At 41.4% G+C, this 15,400-nt stretch overlaps 1 protein-coding gene across 8 annotated transcripts in view; it reads left to right on the forward strand.

Moving 5' to 3' along the window:
* The first annotated feature begins 3,371 nt into the window (after positions 1–3,371).
* The window catches only part of ATP11A (ATPase phospholipid transporting 11A), a 133,384-nt gene continuing 121,355 nt past the window's right edge, over positions 3,372–15,400 (forward strand). For all 8 annotated transcript variants that reach the window (XR_010987176.1, XM_068136766.1, XM_068136789.1 and 5 more), the window contains exon 1: positions 3,372–3,853. Coding sequence is in view for 7 of the 8 variants with exons in the window: in XM_068136766.1 (XP_067992867.1) it covers positions 3,815–3,853 (39 nt within the window). In the remaining variant the exon portion in view is untranslated. The remainder of the gene's footprint in view (positions 3,854–15,400) is intronic.

Raw genomic sequence — 15,400 nt, forward strand, 5'->3', positions numbered from 1 at the left:
TATAATGTCACTTTATTAAAGGACTTTGGCACCTTAAGCCTGACTTAGGCAGATTTGAGGTACCTAAGTCTAAAAGTATGACCTAAACATCCTGTTCAGTTGCATACTAGCCCTAGAGGAGCTTTCCACTTCAAAAAGGCTGCCCAGGGGGTTGTGGAGTCTCTCTCTGGAGAGATCAAGACACACACCTGGCTGTGTTCCTGTGTGATCTGGTAGAGGTGATCCTGCTCTGGCAGGGTGGTTGGACTAGGTGATCTTTTGAGGTCCCTTTCCAGCCCCTAACATTCTGTGATTCTGTGACATATTTGCTGTTCAGTTCTCTCTACACAAATGCTGCTCAATCAGCAAGGGCGTGATGTGGTAACTTTCAGTGGTATTCTGGTGCTCTTTCAGGGGTTCTTTTTTCGGTGGAAATAAGGGCACACAGGACAACTAACTAAGGCTGGAATTTCACCTCAATAGCTGCATGGAATCCTGCTGTGCTGATTTTCTTTTTCTGGCAGCATAGTACTACAAGTTCAGTGGGAAGGGCAGAAAAAATTGTATGCTTAGCTTGAGCAGTAGCCTGGAAACAGCAAGTATATACCTGAGTGTGGGTGTCACTCTCCCCCTGCCCTTGACTGAGTGAGTCAGAGAGTTGGAGTGTGGTCCCCTTTCACTTTGGGGAATACAGCCTTTGCATCGCCATGAGACCTACACCGATGGGTAGGCTCCAGCCTCTGGATCCAAGGAAAAATGTGTCTTGCTGCCCTGTCTTCATTACCTGAGCTGAGGAGACACCAAGGAGGTCAGAAATATCCCAGTGAAGGTCACACTCTGCACTGAGCTGTCTTTAACTGGTTTTGGCTCATTATTTGAATATCCTTCCCTTTGGAAGCACTTTGTGCACTCTAATGGAAATACAGATATGCAGCATACAGATATGGCAAGTTTTAACCTCCTGTAGGAGGCTCTATGCTTTCATGAAAAAACATACACTTTGTTATGTGGAAAAGATATTGCAGCATTTGAATGAAAAAAACTACTGAAGGTATTAAAGCTTTAAAAAGGAATTATCTGCATAACTTGAAAATTTGCTTTCATTTGAAATCTGGGTATGAAGCAATGCCATTAAAGACACTAGGATGATTAAATGGCATGGTTTCACTGAAAATGGCGTAACTTGTAGAAATATCCCAAAGGATGAATATTCCATAGATACAGAGGCATATCCTAAAAAACCAGCTGAAATACATTCCTGTTTCAGTTTCACAATCTGTTCACTTAGACATTATCACTTTGTATTCACAAATTAGGTCCTTCAATTGTATTTTTTTTTGGTAATAAACCAGTTTCTTAAAGACCGATGATAAGCATAGTATTTTAACATGGAATTACTCATAAAAATAAACAGGTAAGAAAGTAGTTGTGTGATAACTTATACAGAATTAGTAATTGAGAGAAAAAAAATCCTGTCATTTCATAGCTCTTTTAATTCCTTTCCCTGTTCAGTTTCAGTGATAATTTCTTTAAAGTGAAATATAAGAAAACAACATCTTATGTTAGGTCTGCAAACAGGAGCACAAAAGTGGGAGGTGCTGCAAAATAAATAGAAGTTATTAGTAGTAACCAAGATGAAAATTGGGGTCTAGACCAACATCACTTTAGACTTTGAATAGCAACATTAGCTTGACCACACTGCACTTACTGTGCATTAAATTATACATTTTGCAATCCAACCGGTAATAAAAAATGCTGAACATATATAATGCATCCAAATTAAAGGTGACCTGTAAAGAATCAGTCGTATGTCCTTTCTCTTAGTAGTTATGTGATAGATCAAAAATAGTGTAAACTCTATTTTTTCTTGCATGTTAGATGTATTAGAAATCTAAGAATTCTTTGGGATAGATTTCATGCTGAACAACTTAATTGTGATGACAGAAAAAACCAAAAAGAGGTATAATTGCCTCATTTTGGCCATGAGTGATGTGATGAAGGGCAGCTTACATAAATGCTGCTAAAGAAGGGAATGGATTTTTGCAGGTATAAAATGCTTTTGACTTTTATTTTTTCCCCATTAAAATACAGAATTTTGTGAAACAAGCAAGTTCCAAGTTATTTTGGAGGAAGTATTCAGCTTAAGTTGTAATAAGTAACACAAATTATCTGAGCATACCTACAAGACTGCACTTTGAGGGAGTCTATTATGAATGGCTTGAAAACAATAGTTGAAAACAAAGGCCTTAAAAAATGTTCCTTCCGGTATCTTAAAACCACCACCACCACAGACAAAAAACAAACCAACCAAACCCAAACAAAAACCCCAAATCCCAAAGCAAGCAAGCAAGCAAGCAACCAAAAAGGAATACACGATCCTGACTCTGGATGCATTCCTGTGAGGACTACCCTAGGTGATCCTGCTTTGGTAGGGGGGTTGGACGCGATGGTCTCTTGAGGTCCCTTCCAACCTCTAATGTACTGTGATACTGTGACTCCCTTTGAGCACATTTTTGCTGGCTTCTGCTTATTCCTTCTTCCTATGGAAAGTCATTTCTAATGGAAAGTAATTTCTATTGCTTACAGGCTCACTAAGGCTGTAAAAAGACATTCGTTCCACTGTTTTTGCTGTGCTTTACAAATGGAGATGTTTGCACCTGTTGTGTTCAGACCAAACACTGCGCCTCTCCACCGTTGTCCCTTAAGCAATACCCGACCTCGGACGCCTGGAGGTAGATGAATAGGCGCCGGGTGCGCAAAAGGAGATTTGACATTTAATACAGTGTAGTCCAGCAGATTGTGGTTTCCTTGACAGTTACTTAAATGTATTTAAGGTCTAGCAAGAAGCGCATCCTCCTCGGTCGGCATATGGGCCGCCGCAGCAGAGCGAGCCTTCCCTCAACTCCGGGCACCGACGGGAGGGCACCTCCCACCTGGGCCGTACTCGACGCCAGCGCGCCGCCAACACCTCGGCCCTGGCGGTGCCCGGAAGGGCGCGGTGGCCGCTCCCTGTTGCTGCCACCTCACCTTTCCCCTTTCCCTGGCGCGGTATGCGTGCCTCGCTTCTCCCACCTCGCCTGCCGCTTTCTCCACGACCCGCGGCAGGCAGCGGTGCCAGGAAGGGGAAGCAGTGGAGCAGGTGAAGGCATGGAGAAGGGAAAAGGATATTTGTTAGAGTTTGTCTTCTAGGAAGGGTTTACGATGTCCTCCTGAGCCAGCCCCTGGCGCGGACGATTCCCTTCCATGGGGCTGTTAACAACGGCGAACGCCGCAGCTCACCTCCCCAGCTGCGTGCGGCGCGGAAAGGAGGGAGGGGGGAGGGGGCATCAGCGCGCGCATGTCCGCCCGCCCGCCCGCCCCGCGTGACGTGCGCTGCCGGGGCCGCCCGACGAGATCAAAGTGGGAGCGGCGCGAGCTGGGTTGGGTCGGTATCGGTCAGCGTGTGTGAGGGGCAGCTGCACGGGGGTGGCTTGTCCTCCCCCTCCCCACCGGATAAAGATCTGCGTGGCCCGCGCGGGAGGGGGTCGTTAGCCAGGCGACTCGGCAGCAGTTGGTGGCGGTTTGCCTCCTCCGTTTCCCCCCCGCGAAAGTGTTGTGGCGGCATCGTCAGTGGGGGGCATGAGGGGCCGTGGGTCGCCGCGCCGCAGTGGCGGTGGCGAGCACATGGCATAGCCGGGGACGGCGGTGAGCGCCGGGCCGGGGTACCAGCGGTCTGGCGGGGCGAGCGCTACTCCCTGCATGTGGAAAGTGAGGCGAGCCAGGGAGCCCGGCGGCACCGGCGAGCACCCGGCGGCGCGGTCCTGAGTACCCGGACAGCAGCGGTCGCCTGCCCGCCATGGATTGCAGCCTTCTCCGGACCCTCGTGAGCCGATACGTAAGTACCGCTGACCGGGCCCGTCCCGGCGGGGCCGCGTCAGCCCCAAAGCTGCCGCCGGGGTTTGCTCTCAAAGTGCATCTCGGACACCCGGCGGATGGCGGAGCTGCGAGGCTGGAAGCACCGGGGAGGCGTGCGAGTCTCAGCGGGGTGGCTGCATCGCGCTGTGGCCCCAGGCTTGCAGAAAGGGCTGGGTCAGGAGTTTGGCGGTCCCATGACACTCGCTGCGGCCGGGGGAGCCTCGGGGGCCGCTGCGCGTGATTCTCCCTGTAAACGAAGGGTGCAACGGTTATTGATGAGCTCCCTGCCGCCCTCTCCCCGGGTAGCTGGCTGCAGGGCTGGCCGCCTCTAAACCAGAACGGGCTGACCTAAGTTCCAAGCAATGTAATTTACGGAATGCTGAGATACGTAGTTATCAGGACAGATAAAAACTCTATAAGAGCACTTTCCTTCTTCCCCCGCGCTTTGTGTTGGGTCTCTCTCCCTTCCCTGCTCTGTTACATTGTTCCAGTCAAGCTATGTTTTGTAGACTAGTCCAATTTAAATAGACTGACGAATGGTGGGAATAGTCCCAAGTTTCTGTAGGTGTGCGTGGTAAGATTCAAACGCACTAAAGTTGCTGTACTTTGAGGAAAGGGAGCTCAGCTGGTCAGCATGACCTATTGCACCTGAATTAGCAGATCGGTAGTACCTTAGAGTGGATCCAAGTGTAGCTTGAGGTCTCTTAGTGCGAATATGGGTTTATTTAACCTTTAACAAATGTTCAGGAAAATGTTTTTAGTAATCTGATGGAATTCCGTGTCAGCGGTATCGCTCCGTAGTTATTCACCCAAGTTCTATACACTCCAACCAAGCTTTACAAGTGTAGATGGGCTTGTCTTTATATAAACTGCTTTTTAATAAGGGAAAATGAGGCTGTGATGCATCTACAGGAGAGTCGGAGAGGATAGGTACATCTTATATCAAAACAAACTCAAGCTTGGATATAATGAAAATCTGTACCGAAACTGTACAAGGATTGATGTCCTAGAACTGTGAACTTCTATTTTGCAAATTGTGTCCTGGACTTGTCTAGCCGCAGGTCTATCCCAGAGCAGGCTGGTCCCTGGATTATCCTGAGAACCCCGGCTGGTACAGGCTAGAGATGGTGAAGTAGCTGGGAGCTCTTACTCGTGGTATGGTGTGATCTTGGGATAACAAACAGTTGCTATGTTATACACTAGTGGAGATTTCTAATAGTTCTGTGTAATTTTTTTTTGCACTGTCCTCTATGTTGTAGGACATAAAAGCATAAGTTGAATAGCAGAGTTCTTGTCCTAACTGTGAAGGTCCTCCCATTCCTTATTGTTGCAGTTGTTGTCCTTAAGCAATGCAAAATAGAGTGTATCTCCAAGGCCCTGTGGAAGTGTAACAGTGACCAAGTGCTGTCAGGTCAAGTTGAAGTCAATTTTCTGGTTAGCGTTTTCAAATATTTATCTTCTGTTTTACCTACACTGAACATTGTCTTTTTATCTTCCAAGCATTGGAACAGTTCAGTGACATGGCTTGCATAAAATATGTGGTTGTCATGCTGAAGTTCCTATCGCTTCAAGAGATGGTGTAGCTTCTTGGAAGGACAGAAGCAGTTCCTCTTTACTAAATTTCCAAATTGGCATTCTGTTGTTCTGCTTCTTTATAGCCATCCTGCTAATTTAATTGTATTTGTTTTCATTTCAGCTCTTATTTCCCCTTACGATTACTGCAGCCATACACAATTTATAAGACTGTTGGTGAAGAATAACTTTCTATATAAAAGGTGTTTATTTCACTGAAGTTTGTTGTAGTTTTCAAAAGCTTCTTGATCCTTCAAGCTCAAATAGAGCGATGTAACTTTTCTTAATTGCATCTAATGCGATTATTCTCTATATTTTACTGGTTTAAGCTGAGAGAGCTATAATAGAGGCATCTTTAAGTAACAAAATAGAAACATCTCTATAGCTGGCCTTTCCACTATGTGGAACCACAGAATCTCAATAAACTTTCAACACTAAGATAAATGTTAACTGCATTGTTTAATTTACTTAGCCAAATAATGGAAAGAATGGTTATATGCAGGTAGTGTGAAAATTGTCTTGGGGAGGGTATACCGTTCATCATGTATTCTATAACATAACCTCTTTTTCTGATGTTGCTTCTGCATCAGCCCACAAGCTTCTCTGTCTTCTCCTTGAATTGTTTGTGCATTCTTCAGAGGTTGTGTGCAATCCTGGGGAGGGTCTGAGGAAAGCAAATTAGTGTGTACTGTCCTGTAAGTGTCATGCAAAGCCTGCTCTGTGCCCAGTAATGAGAGGAACTTCTTCATAGTACACTGTTTTGGAGGGGGGAAAAAACCCAACACCCCCTGCCCCTCCAAATACCCCAAAACAAGCGTACAACGGTAATTAAAACCACATCTGTACAAGACGAGGTTGTTTTCTAGTTAGATTATATGGGACACTGTGATGACTATTGAGCAATGTGTTCTGCATGTGTATCACAGTATGACTAGGGTTGGAAGAGACCTCAAAGATCATCAAGTCCAACCTGTCACCACAGACCTCATGACTAGACCATGGCACCAAGTGACATGTCCAGTCCCCTCTTGAACACCTCCAGGGACAGCGACTCCACCACCTCCCTGTGCAGCACATTCCAATGACGAAGGACTCTCTCGGTGAAGAACTTTCTCCTCACCTCAAGCCTAAACTTCCCCTGGCACAGCTTGAGACTGTGTCCTCTTGTTCTGGTGCTGGTTGCCTGGGAGAAGAGACCAGCCCCTTCCTGGCTACAACCACCCTTCAGGTAGTTGTAGAGGGCAATGAGGTCACCCCTGAGCCTCCTCTTTTCCAGGCTGCTTCTGCATTAGTTTCCCCCAGTAACTTATTTCTTGCATGTCTTGGGACATCTGAAGTTCTTCCTCATTATAGTCAGGAGATGGCTAACAATATTTTTAAAAAAAAATCTTGATGACACCTTTCATAAAATGAACATTTACTTGCTCTAAAATGTGTTTCTTTTGTATGTTCACAATAGCTGTTTCTGTCCATCTGATTGTGAGTTTGGATCTTCCTGAATATTGTGGAAATTTTGAATTGGAATACATGTGGGCAATCTGGAAAAATGTCGCTCATTAGCACATGTATGTTTGGACACTAAATGGTTGCTAAACATCTTTGCAGCCTATGGTGACAGTCTGTTCTGTATTTGTAAGACAGCTGGCCCAAGTCAGGAAATGCTCCTGCTCAGGTTGATGGCTTTGGATTGTATGATAAATACTACTGGGCCAGAGGTCTGTATTACTGAACAGTTTTGTGTGTATTATGCAGTATATTTACAGATCCTGGCACTTCATTGCTACTCCTCTTTCAGATTCTTCTGGTACTTCAGGATAACAGATTTGGATGCTAAGTATTTGTTGCCTGTGTAATGGTCTATTAAGTGTGGTAGCAGCAGATGAGATTTACATCCAGAAGGAACAGCAAGTTAATGTAGCTCTAGGCTACTAGTTCTGCAGATATTTCTGGGGAAAGGGAAAAAACCCAACCAAAAAACAAACAAACAAAAAACCCAAAAGTTTTGAGGGGTTGGAATACATGAGTTCACAAATAGATGTTTTAATTTTTATAGAAATGGGCTACCTGTAATCATAGTTTGTTAGGCATTTTTAGCAAGTATTCTACTAAATTTCATGGGAGCTTGTGGCTTTTTGTCATTGCTTTAGATGATTTTATTGTTTTTATTGGCAGTACAATTCTAAAACTGTTTTCTAATTAGATTTCCTAAGTATTTTACTTGCATGTGTTGCCTTAGTAGACAATATTGAGAGTCAGGGTTGTTTTTGGTTTTTTCCCATTGATCTTGCTTTGATACCGCAAAGGTTGATAACTGCTTAGACCTGAAAGTTGGCAAAATTGCCAGGTCCCTGGAATTATTTCTGTCTAAAAGGACAGTCCATCATCAGGTTGCAGATGAGGGTACCCTTGCATTGCAGTTCTTGCTTTTGATAGTAGTGAGCTTTCTCTCCACCTGTGCGGACATTTGTGGTGGCTTGGTGTTTGGTTTGTGTGTTTTTTTTTTTTTTTTCCCATTATTATTATTTTGTTTTTTTTTTAATTCCTAGGATAAAATTTGAGAAAGCCTTAAGCTCTTCTAAATATCATATAAATGTGTTTATATATGGACCTTGTCTGCAAGTCAAAAGTCTTGATTATACATGGGATGTTCTTAATAGGAGCTATGTATGTATTCAGAGGTCAGTAGTTAGTGTCTTGCATTTCCTAAGTGTTTATGTCTATCCCTGGTACGTAATGCATTTTTGTTGTGTCCTGTGGAAGTCAGTGTGTCACAATATTGTCTTGAAAATAATCTGAGACGCTTCCTGTCTCGCGTCTTTCCCTTACTGTGGGCACCAGTTGTTCTTGATGGTGTGGAAGATGGACAGACATTGTCTACCAGCATGGCTCACTTCTGAATTCCTGTTTCACTAAGCACCATTGCTTTGTTATTCTCCTGACTGCCCTTTTTGTCTTTATTTTGGGGGGAAGAGTCTGTATGAAGTGCTGCCTGCATAGTTTTCAGCCTTTCATTTAAAAAGAAGCCAAGTTTGAAAGCTTTAGTTACCTCAGAAGTTAATTCTTCTGAACATTCAATGTAGCTGACAGGATTTAGCACTTCTGTAACTCTGACATGCTCTTGCATACTGGTAGTGACTCTTCATTCTGGTTTTGTCATGTACTCTTACGAAGTTACATTATCCAAAACCAAAACAACCCCAGACACTGGCTCTGCACTCATAAATAATTTATTGCTGAGGGGGAATAAATGGAGAATTGCACGGGCTTTGTTTTTCCCTTCCCCCTCTCCATCAATTAGACAATTTACACAAGAAAAACATAATTTCCTTTTTCTTTTGAGAATAAACAAATTAAAATAGGACATTGTGTATGTAAAACAGCTCACTCACAGGAAGCCAGAGTACATATTACAAGCTGGTTGCTATTGACTACAAAATATTGCTCATCTGCACTCATCAAATGATCTCTAGTAGTAGAAAAATGTTGCTTTTGGAGCATTTAAATTGTAGAAGTATGTTAGTGACTTAAAATAGATCAAGAACTTCTAACCTTGCTATTTTTAGCATAAAAGAGATGTGTCTTTTCTGCAGTGAGAATGGCATAGTCACTTTTGTCGTTTGACAGCATTTTTTAAATGATATGTATATGTTTATATATAATGTATTTCTGCTGTTATGCCTTTCCTAAAGCACCACAGTATCAATACTGAAAGCAGAAAGCCTTCTCAAAATGATTTTTGGGAATGGAAGAGGATGAGGTACAACTTAGCATGTTTGTAGCTTAACATCTCTGGTGACTTTCTCATGGATTCTTTGCTCCTGTCATATAGTAGTAATTGAAACACGTAAAGTGGACAGTTTGAATGGGATTTTCTAATGACAGCTTTTAAACCTAAACCACCTAGGGCTGAAAAGTAAAATGCTCCACAAATATCATAGTTGGCTACCATTTGTGCTGTCTAGATGGAGTTACTAAACTTGCTAGCTAAGTTTAAGTGTGACTACAAAACAGTTTTTTTGAGGAGCTGTAACCTGAGTGATAGTGAAATGCCTCTGTGTCCCATGCAGATGTGGCAGGGTGAGGAAACTGGGAAAACCATGCCACAGAAAAAACTGAGCAGATGTTTTAGCACCTGTTATGCAACTGGATTTAACTTTACTGTTTGTTTGTCTCTTTGTGGTTTTGTTTGGTTTTGGTTTGGTGTGGGGTTTTGTGTGCTTGGTTGTGTGTGTTGTTTTTTTTTTTAGCAAAATATCCTACCTCTCCTCACGTAAGCTTTTAGATTACATTTTTCCAGAATAATGCTGCTTATTCTACTGTTTTACCATTATGCAGGATAATGTAGTATTTCTATTTGTGTAGTTGTCAAGGGACATTTCAGTTGAAGTTCATCCTGAGCTATGAGGCAGGCCAACACTGGAATGCTATTATCTGCTCTGCTGTAATTGCCATGGCAACAGCTGCAGGTAGACAAGGCAAACCAAGGACTCTTTTTCTATATTACAGATACCCCAGGTGGTGTTTTTTTTTCTATTCCCCCACTTTCCCTTTCAGTGATGAAGCTAAGAAGCTTGTGATACAAATGTCCCCTGAGTCGTCATGAAAAGTGTTCGGTGGAGTTTGTTTTTTTCTTCTTGTTAGTTTAACTTTGATTTTAATTTTATGAGTATTCGTGATACCATATTGAAAATACACTGTTTTTAGGAAGAAACTGGCAGCCTAGCCTAAATTTTTCTAGGAGATTAATGGCTGGGGAGTTTGCTTAGAACATTGCAGGAGACCACAGGTTGATAAAACATGTAAATGTCTTTGCAGATCAAGATGTAATTTCTGTACACATTTAACTTTCCTTAGGACAAGGATGAGAGTATTACCCTGCTCTTCCATAGAGAAGTTGTAAGCATAATTTAATGCTTTCAGGTAATAAAATTACTATGTTGCAAGAAAACTGGCTGTGGACATAAGCCTATAATGACTGTGTTTTAGGGTTGGGTTTTTTGCTGTTACTTCAGTGCTCTGCACTGCTTTTCCTGCTGCTCACAATTGCCTCCCTTTATTCTTCCTTCTATACACATGTACATGCTATTACATGCATATGTGCATTGCCTGAAATTGTATGCAGTTAATTGGCAATGTCAAGAATTGTACCAAGATTCACCTAGGATCCAGAGTTATATTTGTATTACAAAAGAAAAGGCAGCTTTGTACTAGCTTTTCTGTCTGGTTATTGAACTGTTCTAGGCTGCTTGCTCTTACTTGTATTGCTCACGGCAGTTACTACAAGCATGAAAATGTAACAATTTGGAGTTTTTGTAGGGATGCATTTCCATTTATTCTGCACTTTTCTGTAGACTAATTTTCTTTTTTTAAATAGGAGACTGGTTAATTTGTTTCCTTCATTAATCGTTTAGATATGGGACATGGTGAGGGGGAATAGTGTGTTGGTTTGTTTTTTTCCTGGTGGCACCGACTAATCTCTTTGCTTCAGTCAAAAGAGGATTTCATCTAACCTATTTTACATAGAGGATTAAGGACAATTAGGCTCTTCCTCTGCTTTGCCACCAAGATAGGATGTTGTGAAATCCTCTGAAAAGCACATCTGTTGATGCTCTAGTGAAGTTTTTCAAACTGTATGTTAACAGTCAAAATAGTTATGGTCAGAAAAAGAAAGCTGTGTATGAAGCTCTTGTCCAGAGAATTGTGTGGATGAACTGGGGAGAGGGAAGGAGTTAAACCTGCCTGAATACGTTTTTGTGTGATCTGGTATAGGTGATCTTGCTCTGGCAGGCAGGTTGAACTAGATGATCTTTCGAGGTCCCTTCTAGCCCCCATCATTCTGTGATTTCCTCAGTAGCTTTTTAAATCTAATGCTTCTAATATATATTTTGAAGTAGACACATAGATGAACCAAAATGGGTTTTATCTGAATTGCGTTAGCAATTTGAGTTTATGCTTAACATTTTACATAGCCCTTTACATCTTTTCATCAGGGAAAAGCTTTTCACCATAAGGGTGAGCAAGCATTGGAACAGGCTTCCCAGAGAAGTGGAGTCACCATCCCTGGATACATTTAGGACACATACATGTAACACTTAGAGACATGATTTAGTGCTGGATTTGGCAGTGTTAGGTTAGTAGTTGAACTTGGTGATCTTACATGTCTTTTCCAAACCAAATATTCCTATGATTCAAAGTGTCATTAAGGAGTTGTTTGCAGAAATTATTGTAATAAAGTACAAATGCTAGTATCCATTATCTCTGCTCATATAACTATTTTGTTACCATAATGAATATGTGGCCTCTCTTCAGGTAGATACTAAATCAGTAGTGGCATTTGATAGTTAACATTAAACTGCTATACGTGTCAGGAGGTCATTCCAAAACTAAACCTATGAAAATTCTGCTATTGGAACATGTATGATGTACATAAGATGGTATAATGATTAATATGAGGGAGAGAAAATGGCTGTGTGTTTTGCAGAAGGTTTGGCTACTAAATTCATCCTGTAAATTGTAGAACTGTCTGACTTCCATTAATTGTGGATAGTACACTGTGGTGCTACAAAGATGACTGTTGAATAACACTTGCTTTTACAGTCCTCAGTTTATGATGAGTGGTTACTGATAATCAGAGATTCTCTTGTTTTATTTCCTGCAGAATGCTGGAAAGTTCAAATTATTCTTGGATTATAATACTCCTGAAATAGGGTTGTCCAGAAAAAGCTGTAGTCTTTTTACTTAATCTTATTCATGAGGTGACTTGGAGTTGAATAAACTTTAATTTCTCAGTCAGGTATAAACAGTTTCCTGAGTGAGTGGTGTGTTTGGCTCTGGGATCCCAAAGATGGTTTCAAGGAACGTTGTGGCCTTCTGTTTGTAATACACCTGATGCCTTTCCCTGTGGCTTTGGCTTGATGCTTTCTATATACCTATCTTCAGATGTTTTAATCCTGGTACCTCTTAGGCTATCATTGTGACTTCATCTGTGTAGATGGGCCAAGTATCAGATTCTGCTGGTGAGTAACAGAAATGGCATACTAATCACTGGATGCGTTTTGAGTAGAGTAATAACAAATGTGAAAGAAACGTTATTGGGAAAGTTGGTGTCCTCCTTATTCTATTGGAGGGTGTTCCCTGTCCACGAGGGAGAGGACATTTAAAATATAATTCCCATGAAGGCTCTTACAAACAAGGCTGCCACTTAATCATACTAAAAAATGTGTCTTCATTATGTGAAATACATGTATGAGAGAGGATACTGCTAAGGTAGGCTAAAAACAGTTTATTGATGCCAGTGTAACTAAAATAATTAACTTTTATGGTGATATTAGCAGAAATACATTGTAAGTCAGTTCAGGCTGGATATTTTGCTTTGGTCAAAAAGGCTCTTTACACTATAAGTAGGTTTTGATTAATGTTTAGTTTAATGCTTAGCATTTTCTTCTTAAACATGGAATGTGCTGAAATAGATGTTTTGTGTATGTTGCAACGCCGTTCTCGTAAATTCTGTAGTTTCCTTTTCTTTGATGTAACATTGGAGTTGCTGTAACAGTGTTGATTTTAAGAGTTATCTTAATCTCTCCAATTCTAGCTTCCTGACCACCAGTATGAAATCTGGAAAGCTTAACTCTTAAAAAAAACCCCAAACAAATAAAAACAATCATCTACCATTCATCTGTGCTTAAAACAAATCTCAAAGATTTCCCAGGTAACCACAAATACTACAAACCTTGTCAAGTTAATGTTTAAAATCCAATATATCTGTTTTTAAATGTGTTGTAGTATCACATCTTTAAGAGTGTTCAGTACTTTTATTCTTTTGTATCAGATTCTGAATACCTCAGTACCTTAAACAGTTATAGGTCTTCTAATGAAATCTACTCTTTCATGTTAACTTTCAAGTTCTTTGCAGGAATTTCTCCTTTGTACAACAGATATATAGCCACTTAAATATATGGATGGTCTTAAACATTGTAGTGGGCTGGATGAGGGCAGGTCTGTTAAAATTCTTATCTCAACTTTAGTGACAGTCACTTTCTAAAATAAAAAAAAATCCCCAAACACAACTAATTTGCAGGGTTGTAATTTAGCCTCTGAATACTGTATTGTTAATTACTTAAACAGTGTTAACTGACTGCTTACTATTTGCAGTTGTCAGGTGACCAGATGTCCTAGTTGGTGGAAGGTGCCTGTGCATTAGCACTGAGAGAAGGGAGATGAAGGGAAAACTTTTAAAATAACCTTCCAAACCCCACTCCACCCCTCCCCACTGCAAAAAAACTTTCACCAAACAAAAAAAAACCCTGCAGGGTCCCTTTAAGATGATTCATGAGTATGTTGACTTCTTGATGATGTAAGCTTTTGCCTGACATAAGGAGGTTGAAGTTGCATATTTAATTACATAGAAGTGATAGAAAAGTTTCACATGATTTTTTTAACTAGTGCACAATGAACACTGTCTTTGATAAACCTGTGGTTATATCTGTCTACACTGTGTTTTTGCATCTCACGTCTTGGTCTGTCAAAGAGGTTTCAAATCTGAAAGGCTTTTTTCTTAAAAGAAGGTTCTTAAGCCCCTGACTTCTGTCTTAAGAAGTAAAACAGTTACCTTGAGCATTTTTATCCTGTTAATGGCTTCCACTGTAATTTCTTCAAAGAGCTTTTGTCAGCACATATATATATAAAATATTAAAAAAAAATAATTAATAGCCTTGAGGCTAGATTTCTGATGGAAATGTAGAATTAAAATATGAGTATTCATTTGCTATTGTACATAAAAACTGAAGATACTACTTTTACATAAGCCTTTGCTTTTTTGTGTGCATTAGAATCGATGACAAAAGCCAGATAAAGTTTGATTCATTAAATGGTACAACTGCAAATACTTGCAAACCTTTAAGGCTAGTAAGACCATGGCATTGGTTTTTCTTGTCTTCTCCCTTTGCCCTCAGTCAGACCGCTTAATTCTACTTGTAATGACTTGTTTTTGCTGCAGAATAGCAGCTGCTTGGTTAAGTGGCTTTTAGCTGATACTAGAAGAGTATTATGTTGTAGGGGAAAAGTGCCACTGCACTTTGTGCTGCATTTTCATATCAGTGTCTCAGGGATGCACGGGGAGAAAGCTGAAACGTGGTCTTTACAGCTCCCAGAATTGAGCACAGCGCTTCCCACCTGGTGCTGGGCAGTTAGACCAGCACAGTAGCATAAAAACATCTTGTGGTGGTGCTGCTGGTCACAGGCAGCCATATCCTGTCACATCTTACTTAAACTGTTTAAAGGTGTCATGCTCTTAAGTTTCCTGTAGTATGTGGAAAAGACCAAAGCAGATAATAGAATAGAATAAACCAGGTTGGAAGAGACCTTCAAGATCATCACGTCCAGCCCATTAACCAATCCAACCCACCTAAACAACTAACCCATGGCACCAAGCACCCCATCAAGTCTCCTCCTGAAAACCTCCAATGAGGGCGACTCCACCACCTCCCTGGGCAGCCCATTCCAATGGGCAATCACTCTCTCTGTAAATGTTAAGCAGGCTGACGCAGTGGCATGTATTTATGGCATATATATGTCAGAAAGGACTCTGACAGTACAGATAGGAAAAACAGCAAGCAAACCTTCTATTTTGGACCTGCTCTTGGCTTGTTGACAGAGACAGCTGTTTTACTTCACTCTGAGTGACAAACCATTGGACAATGAGTATATGTGGGTGCATTTCTGAAAGTTAACTGTTCCTTTTGGGTTTGAAATTGGATGAAATAGTAGCAAGTTTCACTGTGAGGGAAAGAATGCTGCCAAGTGCTGCAGTTCCTCATGGTTGTTCTAACTGGGATGCAGTGATATCCCAGAGTGATGACTGAGTCAGAGCTGATTCGACAAGTTGCTGACATTCCTGGAACACCAACTTGTTTTATGGGTAGCATCTGGTGTCAGAGAAGGAGTTACTGGGAGAGGA

Source organism: Melanerpes formicivorus, unplaced genomic scaffold, assembly GCF_026170545.1.
Source record: "Melanerpes formicivorus ecotype bairdi unplaced genomic scaffold, bMelFor1.0.p_v2 SCAF_1, whole genome shotgun sequence".
NCBI classification, from domain to species: Eukaryota; Metazoa; Chordata; class Aves; order Piciformes; family Picidae; genus Melanerpes; species Melanerpes formicivorus.